At 36.3% G+C, this 18,041-nt stretch overlaps 1 protein-coding gene across 5 annotated transcripts in view; it reads left to right on the top strand.

The window, feature by feature from the left end:
- LOC113228840 (protein kinase C and casein kinase substrate in neurons protein 2) overlaps window positions 1-18,041 on the top strand; it is a 193,779-nt gene that overhangs the window by 100,453 nt on the left and 75,285 nt on the right. For all 5 annotated transcript variants that reach the window (XM_026462253.1, XM_026462255.1, XM_026462254.1 and 2 more), the window contains exon 4: window positions 2,491-2,639. In XM_026462253.1, the coding sequence (XP_026318038.1) occupies window positions 2,491-2,639 (149 nt within the window). The remainder of the gene's footprint in view (window positions 1-2,490; window positions 2,640-18,041) is intronic.

Genomic DNA, 18,041 nt, shown 5'->3' with positions numbered 1-18,041 from the left:
GGAAGAAGGACCTCAGATGTGGTCCCATTTAAATTCCAAGAAAATATTCCACCTCTAAGGGTAGCAAACTAGGGGATGAATGACTTTTGAGATCGTTTTTTTAAACGGTGGCTAGGTTATACTTTATGCAATTACCGTTAACCTTAAATTTCACAACTACTTTTATACTTTTGACCAAATGTAAAGCGAGAAAGAGTATGAGTTCATTAGAAGGCAAGACCGGATCGCCGATCGAAAGTGATTCCTTTTATGGCATACACGTAATTCGGACATACATCACCGGCTGTAATTGTGCACCTGTTACCCAATATTACACAACAAGTGTATAAAACAAATATTAAAGAAAGTTATTTAAATTTGTGTAAATATTATTCAGTAAAACTGCTCGTATTAAGAAAATTGACCAGGAACAACTTTTAATAAAAAGACATCTTTAAAGATTCTTAAGAAGAAGAGAAAGAACTATCGTTGTTATTACCGCTATAGGAATAAAAACCAAAAAGTAGCAACGATAAACACACAAATAATAGATTGTAATTTTCGATCAAAATTAAAAATTCTCTGCAAAAGAAAATAACCAACGAAGTATGCATAACAAATCCAAAAAGATTCCATAACCTACCAAGTTTAAACATCAAACTTGAAGTCACTAAGCTTAAAAAATACATTTTGCCATCTGCAATTATCATACAAAGTCAGAACTATTCTATTCATCTGACACCTCATAAATCATTAATAATCAAAAGAATGTGTTTAACAAATCGATTGGGTGTCGCCACAGACCGCAACGGTCACTAGCACCCAACTGCGCGCATTACATCATTCGATGTTATGAAATGAAACTTGCAAAACTGTCTCCTGTTGATGAGACTGGTTCGTTTGTAACAACTGGAGTTATGGGAGAAAATAGATCTCTTGGTCTAGAATTCCAAATTGTGATTGGCCATTGACTTATTAAAGTTTGGATACATTTTAATACCTCACTGAAGTGAGCTCATAATATTGAAATTACGTGAACAATCCCAGAACTTTTCTTAATTTTTAATAACGATTCGCTATGAGTAGACGGAGATAAACTTGATCTACCGGGGCACATTCTGGATAAAGTGGGATGAACGAGAACGCTAACATATCCTTTTCTGTTTGTTACTTTACGGTCTATAGTTTAGAGGTAGTGAGGAATAGTAAAACCATTTTTACGTGTGTAATCATGCTTCTCCTTGACCATTAGGACATTTAAAATATACACTTATATTCCGTTTTCCCAAGGGAAGCTAAATGTAATTTGTTGGTTTTAAAAATAAACCTGTAATACTTCTTGAACACAAATCAAACAGAATTCATATGAAACGTATTAAATTTATAATTAATGCGTATTTTTCGTCTTTCATATATTCCTACGTCCACATTCAAGTATGAAGTTTAATTATATGTACCGCCTGCAAGAACAGGTTTCGCGCTGCCTTTTTGGTCTTTTGCCATTACAGCACCTTGCAATTTCACGGCAAGTGCAATCATGAGGTTGCCATTCACGTTATTTTATTAAGTTAAATTGGTAACAATGTCTGAGGTCTTGAATTACAATACTTAAGTGTCATTTTGTATTTTACACGCGGATATGTATATTGTTAAAAAACTGGAACATGCGATTTTAATACTGATAAATGATCTCATATTTCGTTTCATTACAAGTGTTTTTTTTGTAAGTTTTCGTATGAGTGAATTGTTCATTAGATAGAAAAATATACAACATCTGTGAATACTTTGTTAAATTTGATAAAGTATTACTGGATAAGAAGACGATAAGAAAATAAAAATAGTTTAGCACCGTATTGGAGTCCTGACGTAGACATAACAAAAATAATCTAGCTTGTAAATTCTTTGACTTTAAACTGTTATCGACCCTAATTACGTTCTATAAAATGCAACAATGTTCTTTACAGCGCTGTAGCAGTAGTTTCTCTTATTAAATCATCTTGTTGCTCAATGCATACGTGTCCGAAGCCTCTCAATGGTCGCTGATTTCCAGAATCTATACCTGCAAACATTGTTAAATGTTGTTACGTAAGGTACACGTAATCGTCTGTAAAATTTCCCATTCTGTGTATTTCTTCCGTAACCTATTGGTTTTGTGTTCATAAGTCGAAGGCATTTGATATAAATGAATTGTTTAGATGTTGTGAAGTTGGCAAGAAAACGGTGTTGAAGTAACTGGGTCGTTGATTTTTCGTTTTTATTATGTTTTCGTCGAGTAGTTGTTAAATTTCTGTCAGTGGGACGCTGTCTAAATTAGTGTTCATTATTTAGTATTATATTCAATCATTTATTTTTAAATCCGGGTAGTTCTCAAATACTGTTATTTGAGTGTGTTTTTAATGGGGTTATAAATTTTCCCTAATAAAGTGGAAATTTATAAAATAAAATAGTTGTATACATATTTTTCCCACTGAACGTTTCTTCAACAATTTAAGGTGTTATTATTGTCATCAGGCCCAGAATATGGAACAATGGAAGCAGCATGGAAAGGTGGCATGGTGGAAGCGGAGAGGCTCTCCGACCTGCACCTTAGCGTGCGCGACAAGCTGGTCTACGATGTCATAGCGCAGATCAAAAACTGGCAAAAAGAAACCTACCATAAGGTGAGTAACTACAACCATGACAATTTTGCCAATCTACTTGACTCAATATGACTATATCATTCTAGGCATTACAGTTGATCCTAGTTTAGAACGTGTTAGTTTTTTTCTTAATTTACTCTGTTCTCTGTGTAATACCTAGATGTGGTATAGAAAAAAAAACAAGAATGCAATAAGTAATTTTAAGAGATATAGCTCTTAAATGTGGCAGTGGCACAATCACACAAATTTACCCCTCCACACAATATCTGTAGGCATTATTCATACACACTAGATGGTTTTGGAACCGAGCCAAAGTCTGTAACGTCTGCGACATATGTACAAGTGACTATCATCCTAATTTCTCTCTCAACCATAATAATACTGATTAGAGACGACAATTGTTCCTATGGGTTAGAGGATTTGGCCACAGTTCACATATTTTTTTTATGATACTCCAGACCTACTGGTAAGCGACACGCCTGTCCATAACAGTTGCATTGCCAATCAGAGCCTTAAATCACAAAGATCTGAAGGGCACTGCCCTACGCCCGTCACCTTGATACATAAGTTGCCAAGTTTCATATGCCTGTAATTTCATCAGTACCCTTACCCTTCAAAGCCGGACACAGTAATGCTCACATTAATGCTTGGCAGCAGAATTAGGTAAGGTGGTAAGTAGTTCCTTGGACGACTTCTCACAAGGAGCTCTACTGCTACAAAAACATCGCTTTCCCTATGCGAGTTGGGGCCGTAACAATACTTTGTAGACTGCCTCTGTTACGGTTACCACACTGGACTGCCACGTAGAGGTCCCGGGCCGAGAGAAAATTTGCATGGCCTTCATTTATTTCTCTCGTGCGGTTGGGTGTAATTTGTGGTCGTCTATGTGTGTATCCATACCACCCGCGATACAAGGTTACCCTAGTGCGGAGCTATGAGTGTGTGCTCTATTAATATATATATATATATATATTATTACAACAAGCACAACTAGATGTTTTGCAAATTTGTACGTTCGCTCACCATATAAAATACATTCACGTAGCGTACATTTTGTTCGTATTAGAAATCAATGAGGTCGTGTTAATATGCTTACCGGAACATCGTCCGAGCTATCTCAAGAGTCTATAAATACCTATGTTAGTATTCTGAAGGCACTTATAATAAATAAGTTACGAGAAATTGGTAATAAAACAGTAAATAATGTAATACCGTCAACATAACGACAAAATAAAATTTAGTACTCCTATAAAAGAAAAACGGAAGTTTTCAATAAATTTTAGTGAAGGGAAGCCATTCAATCACAGCGAATGAATGGTCACAATGTACAGTTGGTCAATCAGTACAATGTGTTAATAAACTACTACTTCCTTTGTCGTATTTCAATTTCAACTTTTTGAAGACCTTGAATGGGTTAAATCTACATATTTCTAATTATTAGTGCCTTTTAGAAGTCTTTGAAGCCTCATCAAAAATTTATATTGCTTTACTATATTATTCTGGAGATTGTTCTTATTCACTCGGGTTCTCCTAATCTTCTCCAGCAACTAGACATCTATCGATTGCAAACCAAATGCACTCAAATAGCAGTAGAAATCACCTTTCTTATCATGTAATAGTGCATTAAATTTCTTAATACTTTATATGCATTACCACATATATGTTTAGAGTCATTGCACATCCAAGGCTTTCCATTTCTTATTAGGAAATTATATATCATTGAGAGAAACCATATAGTTTATACTTGCCATTGGTGAAGTAAAATAGAAATGCAAAAGTAATGGCGTCAAATTCCCAACACACGTTGATTTATGCAGCAGTGGGATATACCTATAGGTTAATACAGTTTTAATTTAATATAAGATTCGGTAGTAAGAAGGTGCAGTCCTAAAGCTATTAGGTACAGGCGGCTGACCGTATTTTGTGCCATTGTATCAGGGAAGCATATTCCAGCTAAAACTATATTAGCTTGTAAATGCGCTGTGAGCAAGTGAGCGTTGATTCACTTCCGCTGTGATTTTTTCGGGATTATTCTCGGTATTCATATAAACGCCAGTCGAACGATTTTAAAATCTCTATTAATAAATATTTCGTTTGTATTTTTTTTGTATTCTGAACAAGAACTGTTAGGTCCATTTTGATTGAAATAGCTGATACAAATGAGACACATCGTGGTGTCAAATTAATGTCAATGTCTGAGCTATCCAAGCCTTCGACATAGAAGGCTCCGCTCTGTGAATGTAGCAACTATGCTACTATCATACTAATGAATTACAAGCATTCTATCTTTGACAATCTCAGTGGTCGAGTGCCTTGCACACTGGTTTCATGGTGTCGCCGTCTCCGAGGGTCAATGTAAAAAACTACCTTTTTTATATTGTCTCGGGTTTGGATGGTGGTACCGTCTTTGTTTCCGATTTCCATAACACAAGTGCTTATAGTTACTTACTTCGGGATCAGATATGATGTTGTCTGATATTTATATCCTGTACGTGAATACATTTTCATCTTCCATTGCTGTTCACATCGTAGCGCTTTTCAATTTTCTCAGCTGCACCTTTCTTCATGGACCTTCATACATCCTACATTTTGTTTTATCTGGTCCCTCCTCTTTCGGTCTGTCCTTCTGTAATGTTTTAATAAAATTATCATGCCACATGAGGCGGCCTCACACCAAAATCGTAACGCCATAACTTTCAAAGTCATCGGTTATATGCGTACGTGGACTGCCATACATGGGCGGTCAATAGAATATCTTCCATTATGAATAATACGCGGTCTTCCATACGACGTTTGTCGGACGGAAACGGCCCACGCTGTACTACATCTGGACTTACTATCGGATCTTGCTACTGTGAAGTTAGAATATCTATATTTATTATATCTAATTTACATCCTGAAGCTGGACTCCAGGCCACAATAAAAGTGTTTCACACGGCAATACGCCAAAAATTTTACAGATAATTAATAGAAGGTTTAGATGGCATTTATTAAACTGGAAAGACCAAATTACATGGCACCGAGCTGTCTTACGCCGTATGCGGCCAACCGGCAAATCAATTGGGATGACCTTAGTAACTCAACGTTTTGCACCATGGACACTAGATGAGGAGTTCCCGGGAACAATTCTCGGCAAGACCAGTTTGGGAATGAACTTTTCTAAATCGGTTCTCGTGTGGTTGTTCCGGATAGTGAACCGGAGTTAATTCCGTTGCTCTGGTACTTATAGTACAGGGAATACCATAGTTTGAGACCAGGTAATAGGTGTGGTCTAGCACATCATATTTTTTCCAGTTTTAAAATCGCTTTTTTGTATTTAAACAAACCAACGTTGCGGGCTCGCTACAAGTTCCATAGCCATCACTGTATATCACTGTAGCCTTGAATACCGCTTAATTAATTGCACGGATGCCCCATAACAAAACCTATTAAATGCTTTAAACAAAATTTTACATGAGAGCTCAAAAACACAAATGAAGGTTGCCTTTAAACAATTTTCCTTTTAATATAAAAAAAGTAATAGCATTAGATAGGGTTCCACCAACCAACATGTAGATGTCATTTGGCTAGCAAATAATTGATTACAGACAACGATGCATCGTTCATAAGAACACTTACTTATTTTATTTACAACTTCATTCAGTTTTCTTCAGTTAGCTGGAAATGTACATTACTAAATTACCTTATATTCATAACTAATATTATACTGTAGTGATACAAATTGAAGTAGAACGTCAGTTACAACTCTAGAACCATCTGTCTAATATAATAAATCGCTGCCTTTATACAATAACGTTAAATGCTATTTGCGATTTTGAACGAAATGTACATCGACGAGCGAAGCTTTGTCGTGAATAAAGTACGCATCTTCATACATCAAATATTATTTTTTTCGTTTAAAATCATAATATTCTGTAATACTGCGTTATTTTATAAAGGCGAAAATGTCAGAAAGTCTTTATTCTAGATTATATGTTAACCCGGTGGCCGGGAAACACATTAATCAACACAGCCAAATATCAACAGTACATCGATTGAAACTTCGTTATAAAACCTGAAAATGTGAGAGCATTTTTTTTTAAACTTAAACTATATTTAGGTATATTATATTATATGTTGTATTATAACACATGTTATATTACAACTGCCGCCGTGGCCGAACGATTACGGCACGGAACGGTGCTGGTGAAATTACGGGCACATGGGACTTGTCAACTTATGTCTCAAGGTGACGGGCGCAGTGGCAGTGCCCCTCAGATGTTTGCGATTTAAAGCTCTGAATGGCACCATAACTGTTACGGACAGGCGTGTGGAGCACGACTTGTTCGTCCCGTCACTTGATATAAAAAGGAAATACTGTCGGCACGGTTCTGCTTTGTAAACCTATTGATAGTATAGTGCAGACAACCGAATTGGCTTTTATTCAACAAACCAATTGAGATTAATCTTCATGTGGTCTCGGTGACGACAAATGATACCACAAATTATATATCTGAACTTTTTGTATCAACAAAATATTAGGGGTTAAAGTATGAAATTGCCGTTTTATTGCAATAGGTTGTTTGAATTTTCATAGAATCTTCATGGTTTGAGGTTTTCGAATGAAACTTTTTTCAAATGGTTTCTGTGATTTTTTATTTTTTTTAAATTTGAAACATTTGAATATCGACTTTCAATTGTTTTTGTTATTCAATTTAGACAAGAAAGATGGATACTGCGAAAATTCGAGTGATTTTTGAATACGAGTTCCGACGCGGAACTAACGCGGCAGAAACAGCCCGCAATATCAATGCTGCGTTTGGAGAGGGGTCTACTAATGAACGCACCGTGCGATTTTGGTTTAAACGCTTTCGTGATGGAAATTTCGACTTAAAGAACGAGCCACGAGGAAGACCGCCCACACAGGTGAATAACGATGAATTAAGAGAGATAGTGGAAGCCGATCCTAGTCAAACTACCCAGGAATTAGCGGCATGGTTTAACGTTACCTTACCCACAATATTGACTTACTTGCGTCAAATCAATAAAATAAAAAAATACGAAAAATGGGTGCCTCATGATTTGACTGATCTGCAGAAAGAAACGCGTGTTGAAACTTGTGTTGCCTTGTTGAATCGGTACAGAAATGAAGGAATATTGGATCGAATTGTAACATGTGATGAAAAGTGGATTCTTTATGATAACCGGAAAAGAAAAATGCAATGGCTGACCCCAGGTCAAATGCCACAACAGTGTCCTAAAGCAAAACTTACCAATAAAAAGGTAATGGTAACTGTTTGGTGGTCTCAGCATGGTGTTATTCACTATAGTTTTCTCCGATCTGGTCAAGCAATAACGGCAGATGTCTATTGTGCCGAACTCCGAACCATGTTGACAAAACTAGCAGTAAAACAGCCCCGACTCATGAATCGATCTTCACCATTATTGCTCCACGACAACGCGAGACCTCACACAGCACGAGAAACCATTCGTCATCCTCCGTATTCACCAGACCTTGCTCCAACGGACTACCATTTTTTTCGTGATTTGGACAATTATCTACGTGACAAGAAGTTTTCTTCCCAGGAGGCAGTACAAAATGCTTTCACACAGTTTGTGCAGTCTAGATCGTCGGAGTTCTATCGCAAAGGCATTAATAACCTTCCCATTAGATGGCAGCAATGTATAGATAATAATGGCAACTATTTTGATTAAATAAATTTGTTAAAAATTTAAAAAATAAACAATTTAGATTTTCAGTACAAATCGGCAATTTCATACTTTAACCCCTATTATTTAAAATTGGAACAATTTAAGTGTAAATGGACAAAATCCCTATCTTCTCACCGGGCGCAGGGAAACTATATATACTTCTATACAACCAACAAAATTTTCACAAATAAGTGAGTAACGCATTATCAAATATTTGACAATATCATTTGTGAGGCTAAAACAACAAAAATATCTAACACCTTTTCAGGTAACCGTTATAAGAGTCTCAACGCATGCAAAATTGAACACAAGGTTTATACATACGTACACGATAGAATTTACTATGTGGTTTGTTTTTCGGCTGTCGGTATAGAAAACTATTATGCTACATTGTAACTCTACTTTACATGCATGGATTTTGTGTTCAATTTTGCGCGCGCAGAAACGCCCATAACATTAGTCTCTGTATATGCTTGGAAGAAATAAAATATTCACATTAAAATTACATACCTAAAAGATCCCCATTCCATTATAGGAACGTTAACAATATTTACAACTATTGCTAACAATGTTTACGACGCACATACTCGTAAACCTAGGTGTCAATAAGTGACAGGTAAAGATGTTCCTTGTGTTTTCTTCATTATGGAAATGTACATTTTGTAAGTCGTCGTTCACAATTGTTCACACTAGAATTAAGGTCCTCATGTAGTGTCCCAAAAGTCATTGTTAATATGCTACTCCTAGTACTTTAACATTTTTGTTGTCAGTTGGTCTAGGAAACTGCCGTACCTATTTCTGCCTCCAAGCAATAATATAAGCATTACTGCGCACCACTTTTTCAACTTTGTCTCAAGGTGACACGTGCGATTTAAAACTCTGAGACTACAACTGTTATAGGTAGAAATGTCGCTTCCTGACCCGTGACTTGATATAATATAACGTTTTTATTAAAAAAACCGACCTTAAAAGTTCGTGGAATTACATCTATTTGCCAAGTTTTATTGAAATCGTTCAAAAATATAGTCCTGAGAGGTTGTCGGTACCTATTTTAAAAATAGCCCTTTATTTAAAATATACTCCATTAACCCTAGAAAGATAACCTACGCCTCAGAGGCGCCCGCGCGCAGTTTCATTCGCTGTCTCTTTGTAACGAAAGTTCGTATCCAGTTGACCTTTTCTGTTAGCTCAGTAGTCGGTTCGCTGCGTCGTGGGATGGTCGTTTTGATGCGGTAAGTACCATATTTTTGGAGTTATGGCTAGGCGATGCGCTCCAGGAGCGCATAGTTATCTTTTGTGTGACTTTCGGCAAAAGTAAGATATGAGTTACATTTACATAAAAAGTTTAGAAAATTTGTTTTTTTATTGGTTTTAGTATAAAATCGTTGCGTTTTCACTATGACGAGCCGAAGAATATTAACCGATGATGATATTTTTGCATTGGTGGCTCAAGATGAAGAAAATGAGCACCAGGAAAGTGACAGTGAGACTGAAGATCATTTGAGCGTTGATGACGTACAGAGTGATCAGGAAGACGAATTTATCGATGACGAGCCGTTGGAAGATTCTAATGATACTCTAAATCAAGACGATGTGACACCACCTGTAACTTCTGAAAACCCTGAACCTTCCGAAACATCACGTCATGACCGCCGAATAATTATTCAATAACAAGGAAGACAAACAGATGGCCCATGACTATGCTATATGGCATACTGAACATGGCTTTTGTCAATTCATACGTCATATATTGTCACAACGTCCTTTCGAAAAATGAAAAGCCTCTAAATAGAAGAAATTACATGAAAACATTGAGTACCAAATTATCAGAACCGTGGATGAAAGTTAGACTTGAAGCTCCTACTTTGCCGAAACGTCTTCGAGATAATATTGAAAATATTCTACCCAAACCAGCTGTGCAGAACTCCGCTGAGGATGAAGAAGAACCTCAAGCTAAGAAAAGGCGGTATTGCACCTTTTGCACAAGTAAAAAGAAGAGAATGTCGAAGATGACGTGCGCCAAATGCAAAAAAATAATTTGTGGAGAGCACAAAAATGATGTTTGTTATGAATGCCTCTAAACCAAATTTTTGCCAAATAAAAACTAATTACTAAGGCTGATTATGTTATAGTTGACAGGTGTAACAAGTGATTTAATTAGCTTGTAAGAAACGAACAATTTTTTTTTTTAAAAACCTATTTAGAAAGAAGACTGTTAATTTTGTTAAACTTTTCATAGAGGTTACTGAATTAAGTTTAAATTTTGAAATATATTAATATTTTCCCTAAAAAACGTTTTTTATTATTAGTTCATTAACCTGACATTCAAATAATTAGGTCAGTAAATAAAATAGGCAGGTAAATAAATAAATAAAAATCATATATATGTCATGCGCCTCCGAAGCGTATGGTTATCTTTTGTGTACATTAAAATAAGGTTATCTTTCTAGGGTTAATATGTTCGACTACTTAACTCTCAACAACACAGTGCACACAGTTCCACACCACATTGTCGTATTTATTCCCTATTCGTCAGGAAATTATATAAAAGTCGCATAAAAGTCTTCAATGTAACTGCAGCCTATGGGGATGATTCACGGTCGACTATTGTTCGCGAAACAATTGACTCGTGCGCACCCAGCTCGTCGCCGCTGATTCGTCGCGGTAGCCAAATGCAATACTGATTTGCTTAACGATTGTACAAATTATTATTATCTTGCAATAGCGTAAGATCCATAATACTATTCCCATCGTCTAGCTCAAAAATTTCCCAAACTTTTTGGCTCACCGTCCACTTAGGCAAGATAAAAATTTCAACGTCCACTACCACAAAACATAATTTAAAACACGTATTTTTTATATTTATTTTAATACAAAAAATCACAAGGAAAAACAAATTACGTATAGCGTAGTTTATATAGATAATTCAGTTTTTTTTTAAAGCGGTAGCACCTACTGGACCGCATCAACGCCCCCCATTTGCTTCCGAAGCCTCTATCGCCTGCTACCTGTCGTGACTGTGTCTTGAACGCATTTTATCGTTGAACGATTGTGGTGTCTAGCTGTTCACATACATTGTGACGACAATTTAACGGTTCATGGCACCCGCCTTGTCGTTTGCACGATAGAATCGTTTGAAGCTGCGATTATCTGTCGTCATATTTTTATCGTAACGTTTTATTTATCGTCTGACGATTGTCGTTCTAGCTCTTCCCATTGTCTCGACAGTCTGTCATCGTAACGTCAAAAAAGTCGTGAACGATAGTTAATCGTCTTGTACTATAGGTATGTGAATAACATCATTTAATCATATAAGCCACGACACTTTAAACTGCACGCCTAGCTGTCGTCAAGACAGCTTGAAGTTGATGAATTAAAAAAAATGCATATTAGAATTTCAGGGTCTACGCAAAACAGAAAGAAACGGCGCGTAGTCTACGAGACAAAAAAGTTTGGGAACCATGTCCTGGCTAACTAGAAGTGGTCATTATTACAATACCAGATAATGTAATTTATTATTTTTGCGCAATGTGTAACTCATTATCGAACAACTATTTAAATTGCTTTTGTTATACTGCTATTCCAATAGCCAATAGCTGTGAGATAGAATTATCGCTATTCAAATGAGTGGACGATGCCACGATTTGCAAATCTTAGGATTATAATCTCTCAGTACCCAACATAAAGTTATCTTTCTCATTTTATATTTTATTGTTACTATTCTATTATGTTATTCATATTCATATTTGAAACTTCGACGTAATTCCGTTTTTACATTCCTTTGACAGCTGACTGTGACCATGAGACCTGTAAAAGGCCCGAAACATCGGTTTGTTAGAAAAGAAATTATTTCATTTCCTAACTGAAATATATTAACATTTCGAGTACACCGTGTATAGGTAATTACGTATTAAGGAGGGACATTGTAGCAATCATCTTTGTATTTTAAAACCGTTGTCCAATTAGCGTTTAAACTTTAAACCAATTTAGTTAATCCTTAATTGCTCATTAAACGGCATTACGTAGGCACAGCTTTCGCATAACACGACTTGTCATTTAATAGTTCTTAATCTTACTTTATTGGATTTACACGTAAACGGCTTGTTGCTGCCTTAACTAATGTATTTCACTAAAGACGGGCATTTTTCCATTCGTTACTATTAAATATAACACTAGAAGCGATTGTAGGCAATGTAAATGATGTAAGTTACTTACAAATAATGTTACTTACATCATTTACATAACGTTCAAATTTGCAAAAAAGTTTTTTTTATTAGTCGTGTAACAGTGTTGTTTTGCGACCGACATAGCACCATGCAACTCTTGGAATGTCGTAAATGATAATAATATATTTGTACAATAAATTATTAAAAACTTTATCAAAATTTTACTAAAGTTATTTAAAGAGAACGAAGCTTAAATGTTAATGTTTGTGACAGACAGGAGCCTAAACTAGGAGAGCCTTATACCTTAGGAGTCCTGGTCTCCGCCTCTTGGTTGAGCTAATTCTGGACTTAAAATTATTATGCACAAGTGTGGTTAGGGAGTATGGGTGTACGTGTTTGTGTAAATGGTTTTCAGAATTTCGGATCATAATGGTAGTGGCCATGTATGACGCAATTTTACAACATCAAATGTTACCCACTGCAGCGCACAGGTCCCTTCAAAGGTTACAAAGAGTTTTTATTCTTACCCACTACTTTCACTGTCTGCACGATTTTAACTTTGAAATGAGAAGTGAATTAAAGTGCGTAAAGAATAATAGACAGACCTAAGTATTAAATTGAAACAATGCACTTGCAATAACGACCGGTTAACATGAGTTAGTCTCGTCCAAAACGAGCCACTCACCACGGCCACAAGTGTTTAGCGATAAGCGGCTGGATGCTTTTTTCATAAATTTTATACGAATTTGTTGGCTTGTGACCGCCACATGTCACTGAAATTATAAATATATAAATGTATTGCGCAGTTTGGCAATTCCCACTTGCAGTTGTGGCTCGTGTGAGACGGCCTTAACTCGAATGAACCGATGGTAACCGCAAGTCCGTTCAGTAGACGTACACTTCCTTAGCTTGATTGAATAAGTGAAGCACCAACTTTGTGCTTATCAGACTCACCAAGCAGTCTACGTCTACTTATCAATAACTTCCCAGGAATCAGCAATGTGTGCGTTATATGAAGAGGTCCCGATTGGACCAAATTAGGTAACAAACTTGTCTAAATTGGTTTTCTGTGTTCTGGATAGCGCTCTGAAATTAATTTCATTACTCTGGTAATGCACAGTATACGGAATTCACTTATTTGAGACCAGTTAATTGATGCAGTTGTCTGGTACATTATTATTACTATTATTAAGTCAAGGTCGCATAATGGTAATGATAATAAGGTCGCTTTTCCACCATTCGCATATATCTACTGAAAACCTTCCGCCCTCTTATTGCCCTATTAACCTTGGTCATACTAGTAAAATTTTAAGATCGTCGTACTTGCAAGGTCTTCTATCCACGCAGTTGCGTGACTTCCTCCAATTTCTTAAGCCTTATTTTCTCGTAGTAGCATGTATCTAATGTTAAGAAAAGAAGTAACCAGCACACGTTTCCGTCAAATTATTGTGTAAAAATGATAAACACCCCTTTAATAATTTCTCTTCTCACTAAAATCTACAACAGAACTTTCTGTCTTACCAATATCACAAACCGCAAACTTTTGCAAGCTAAATTCACTGTTCCTATTTAAATAATAAAAAAATAATGTAAAGACAACATGGCGAAATGGATATAACTATATCAACCCGACACAATTGACAAATTGCATATAAATTAGAGTATGATAGGTACCGGTAAGAGATTTGAATACCGGTAACGGAATAAATAATAAATTTTAAATTCTGTTTTTTTATTTATTTCGCATAGCCCCGCACTAGGGAAACCCTGTGTCGCTAGTGCCATGAACACACACTTAGACGACCACAATTTACACCCAAATTCACGAGAGAAATAAATGTAGGCCATACAAATATTCCTCCCGGCCCAGGAATCGAACCCGGGACCTTTGCATGGCAGGCCGGCATGGTGACCGTTCGGCCATAGAGGCAGTTAAAAGCACACACTTAAAAATTATTACTTAATAATTTATAAAAGCATACATTTGTCATCAATTTTACACGTGTTGTAACGCTACTAACGATTCATGCTTTTGTGAACATTTTCGGACACATTGCCTTAGAAATTATTAACCTTAAAAATTATGCTCCATACGCGCAAGAATATGCAGAAGCCGATATACGATCTTTACAGTATCATAATTGGCCTCTAAAGAAAGTGTGTTACACCGATCAACAAGAACCACTGTCGACACGACCGAAATAACACTATGTGGCCAGTTAATGATCATCTTATCTGTTGGCTGTTGGCCAGTATTTGTTGCGCATGACGTTATCGAGTCAATGTGCTGGTTAGTCAATGAATAGCGTTTTTTTTATATAAAATCAACACACGTTTTGCTACATTCTTACTTGATGTTACGCGAAATATATAGTAAATGCCTTTTTACATCAAGTTTGCATAGCCTGTATTATAGGTTTCGGAAATCACAGATGCCCGTGTATTTAATTCCTTTGCCGCATTAGGAAAGATGAAACAAGGCGCTCCTTGCGAATGTGTAATAGTTGGTTTGTTTATTTTCTACATTCAACAAAAAAGCCACCTTTGACTGAAACATTCAGTCGTGACCATGGGATTTGGTTTTCTACGTTTGGTATTCTGCTAAAAGTTAAGAGTTGGTGGCTTCTTAGTGGCTAGCCAACGAGCTGCTATTCAACTGCTATTGCAATTAAATTTCTATTGAATTGATATTCAATAATTTTTTGTGAAATTACTACACTAGTTTGTTATAATTATTAATACAAAGATCGCACACTTAGAAAAAATTCCTTCAATCCGGCCGGATTCGAACCGACGTCTTCTAGCAGACCGTGCCAGACGCTATGCCAACTCAGCCACGGACCGAACCAGCTGACCTCACGAATTTTTCTATGTACTAGTCGGATCTTTGTATTTGGTTTTTAACGACTTTTTAGCCGTAGCGCCATCTGTGACAAATCTATGAAAGTATTTCGTCACCCAGTTAGGTAACTTTAGGGCTGCCGGCCCTGGCTAGAGATGTTGCTGTTAACTGCAATCAAATTGGTATTGAATTGATATTCAATAATTTTTTTGTGAAATTACTACACTAGTTTGTTATAATTATTAATACAAAGATCGACCGGCCGAATTCGAACCGACGTCTTCTAATAGCGTCTCGATGGCACATCGATGGTGTAGTCTGCTAATTTAAAATATTTGACATTAAATTGCTTATTAAACGAGATAAAAAATAAAATATGCATAGTAAGTAATTTCCATATGGTAGTTTTAGTAACGCAACGTTAGTGATTGAGTGAATGAATACTTCCACTGCCAGTCCACTGACACTCAATGAACTCAACAATAATGTGAGCATTACCGTGTGAATTGGTGAAACTACAGCCACATGGGACTTGTCAATTTAAGACTCAGGGTCAGTGCCCCTCTCAGATCTTTGCGTTTTAAAGCTCTGAGTGGCACTGCGACTGTTATGTACAGCCGCACAACTCGTTCGTCTAGTCACTTGGGTGTCATAAAAAAAACCGGTACACTTTAGATAATTAATAAAACCTCTTATAAAAAACAAGCCTTCAATAGCACAAACGCACGCTCACATTAATGATTTATTAAGTAACATGCATCGTAAGTTTTGCTTTGATAGAGTAAGGAACAATATTACAGTTAACGACAAGAACGTCTCTGCAACTCGCAGATAACCCTAAACAAATATTAATTTTAGTAAGTTTGTTTAACCGGTAAGTAGTTTACTTTGACCGTATTATATACTTAAGATAAGAAAGTCTTTATAGGTATTCTCATGAAGACCAGTGGCTTTAGTTTTAACTAGTACCGCGTTGAAATTACTAACTGACTTATTAAATTCATGCGTGCACGTCCATGTGACACCTGTTATTAAAAAAAACATGTTACTCCTAGCTTAGTCTGCTACTACATGTGAGCAAATGAATTATATACTTTCAATGTTTGTATGACTATTGTTTGGCCGGACACAAGGAAACTATGCTTACTTTTTCTTAGGTTGTTCAGATTGTTACACATTAGCAATGAAACATTTTTCGAATTTAAATCGCGTATAACTAACGTTTCGGGCCATTTTGCAAATTTTTTATAAACCGCTGATCATTGTAATTTTATTGAGACTCCATTGAGATTATATTGCAATTATAATAGTATAACGCTACGCACGAGCCGTAACGCTACTAACAATTTTCGATTTTGTGAATTTTTTCGGACAACAAAGTTTTTTTTTTATACGAATAACTCGTGTGTCTGGTTGAAAACAACACGCCTGTCCCCAGCAGTTGCAGTGCCACTCAGAGCTTTAAATCACAAAGATCTGAGGGGCACTGCCACTGCGCTCGACACCCTGAGACATAAGTTGACAAGTACCATGTGCCTGTAATTTCACCAGCACCCCTTACCCTTCGAAACCGGAACGCAGTGCTGTTCACATTACTGCTTGGCGGTTGAAATTGGTAAGGCTTATTTACTATGTTATTGTATAAAAACCTAGATTACTTTACTTGTCGCAAAACGACGCTGAAAGTTAATTTAATCAACTAAGGTACAATTATTTGGATGCATTGTATACCGAAAAATAAATAAATTTATCGAGGTCTTAGGTTTTCGCGATTGTTACACATACGAAATGAAACTATTTTTCCGGATTTAAACCGCGTGTATTTGTTTTTTCGAACAAACCAACGTTTCGGGCCCTTAACAGGTCCCATGGTCACGGTTGACTAAATAAATTATCAATCAATAAATAAATGAATCAGTAAATGTTTTTCTTGTAATTTTGCCCTAAAATACTTAAAAATTGGGAAAACATGAGAGTTTTAGAGCACAAAACCTGGTGAGATAATTGTATACAACATTAGCCAGTTATAAACCATCAAGTTGCTAATCAATAGTAAAAGTGTTGAAATTACTAGCTTTTAAATTAATAGTTCTACATTAATTACATTTTAATACGTACCCGGTTTCTAGAGATCAAAGATCGACAAGTTCAGATTAAATTCTTTTAAGAACGTTAAATGCTCGTGCACCGATTAGGAACTTGTTTAATAATGTTTCGGTTGGCAGGCCTGATTACCAACACCCTCAATATTTCCAATGAGAAACAGTAATAATATGCCAGATAATCAGACTAATTACCAATGGCCCCTGGACTGCTAATTTTAAACCATCTCAGTTGTCGGTCGATAGAGTGTGATTGGCTGGGTTTTGTACGTTTGGTATTCTGCTAAAAGTTTTTTTTTTTAGGAGTAGGGGCTTGTCAGTGGCGAGGCGTGAAAATTGTCGTTAGTCAAACCGGAGGAAAATAAAAAACACAAAAATACAACTTATTAGCACACCGGGTACTAGTATACTTCATTTCACTAGTTAACTTATCCTACACTTCAAATTTTGCACAAAATGTAGTATTTGATAATACGTGGAAAATTTTAGGCAAGCAATCGGAGTTATTTGGGCGCCTCGCCACTGCAACCTACTATACAAATGCCTTTGCAATTTTTTGGTATTCTGCTCTTCAAAGGCGAGTCGATGTCGTGGTGCACTAATATTAGAGAGAGAGAGAGAG

The sequence above is a fragment of the Hyposmocoma kahamanoa genome, unplaced genomic scaffold (assembly GCF_003589595.1).
Source record: "Hyposmocoma kahamanoa isolate Upper Pololo Valley unplaced genomic scaffold, ASM358959v1 244, whole genome shotgun sequence".
Taxonomy (NCBI): domain Eukaryota; kingdom Metazoa; phylum Arthropoda; class Insecta; order Lepidoptera; family Cosmopterigidae; genus Hyposmocoma; species Hyposmocoma kahamanoa.
The sequence above is the reverse complement of the archived record's forward strand: the minus strand, read 5'-3'. Positions and strand labels throughout refer to the sequence as shown.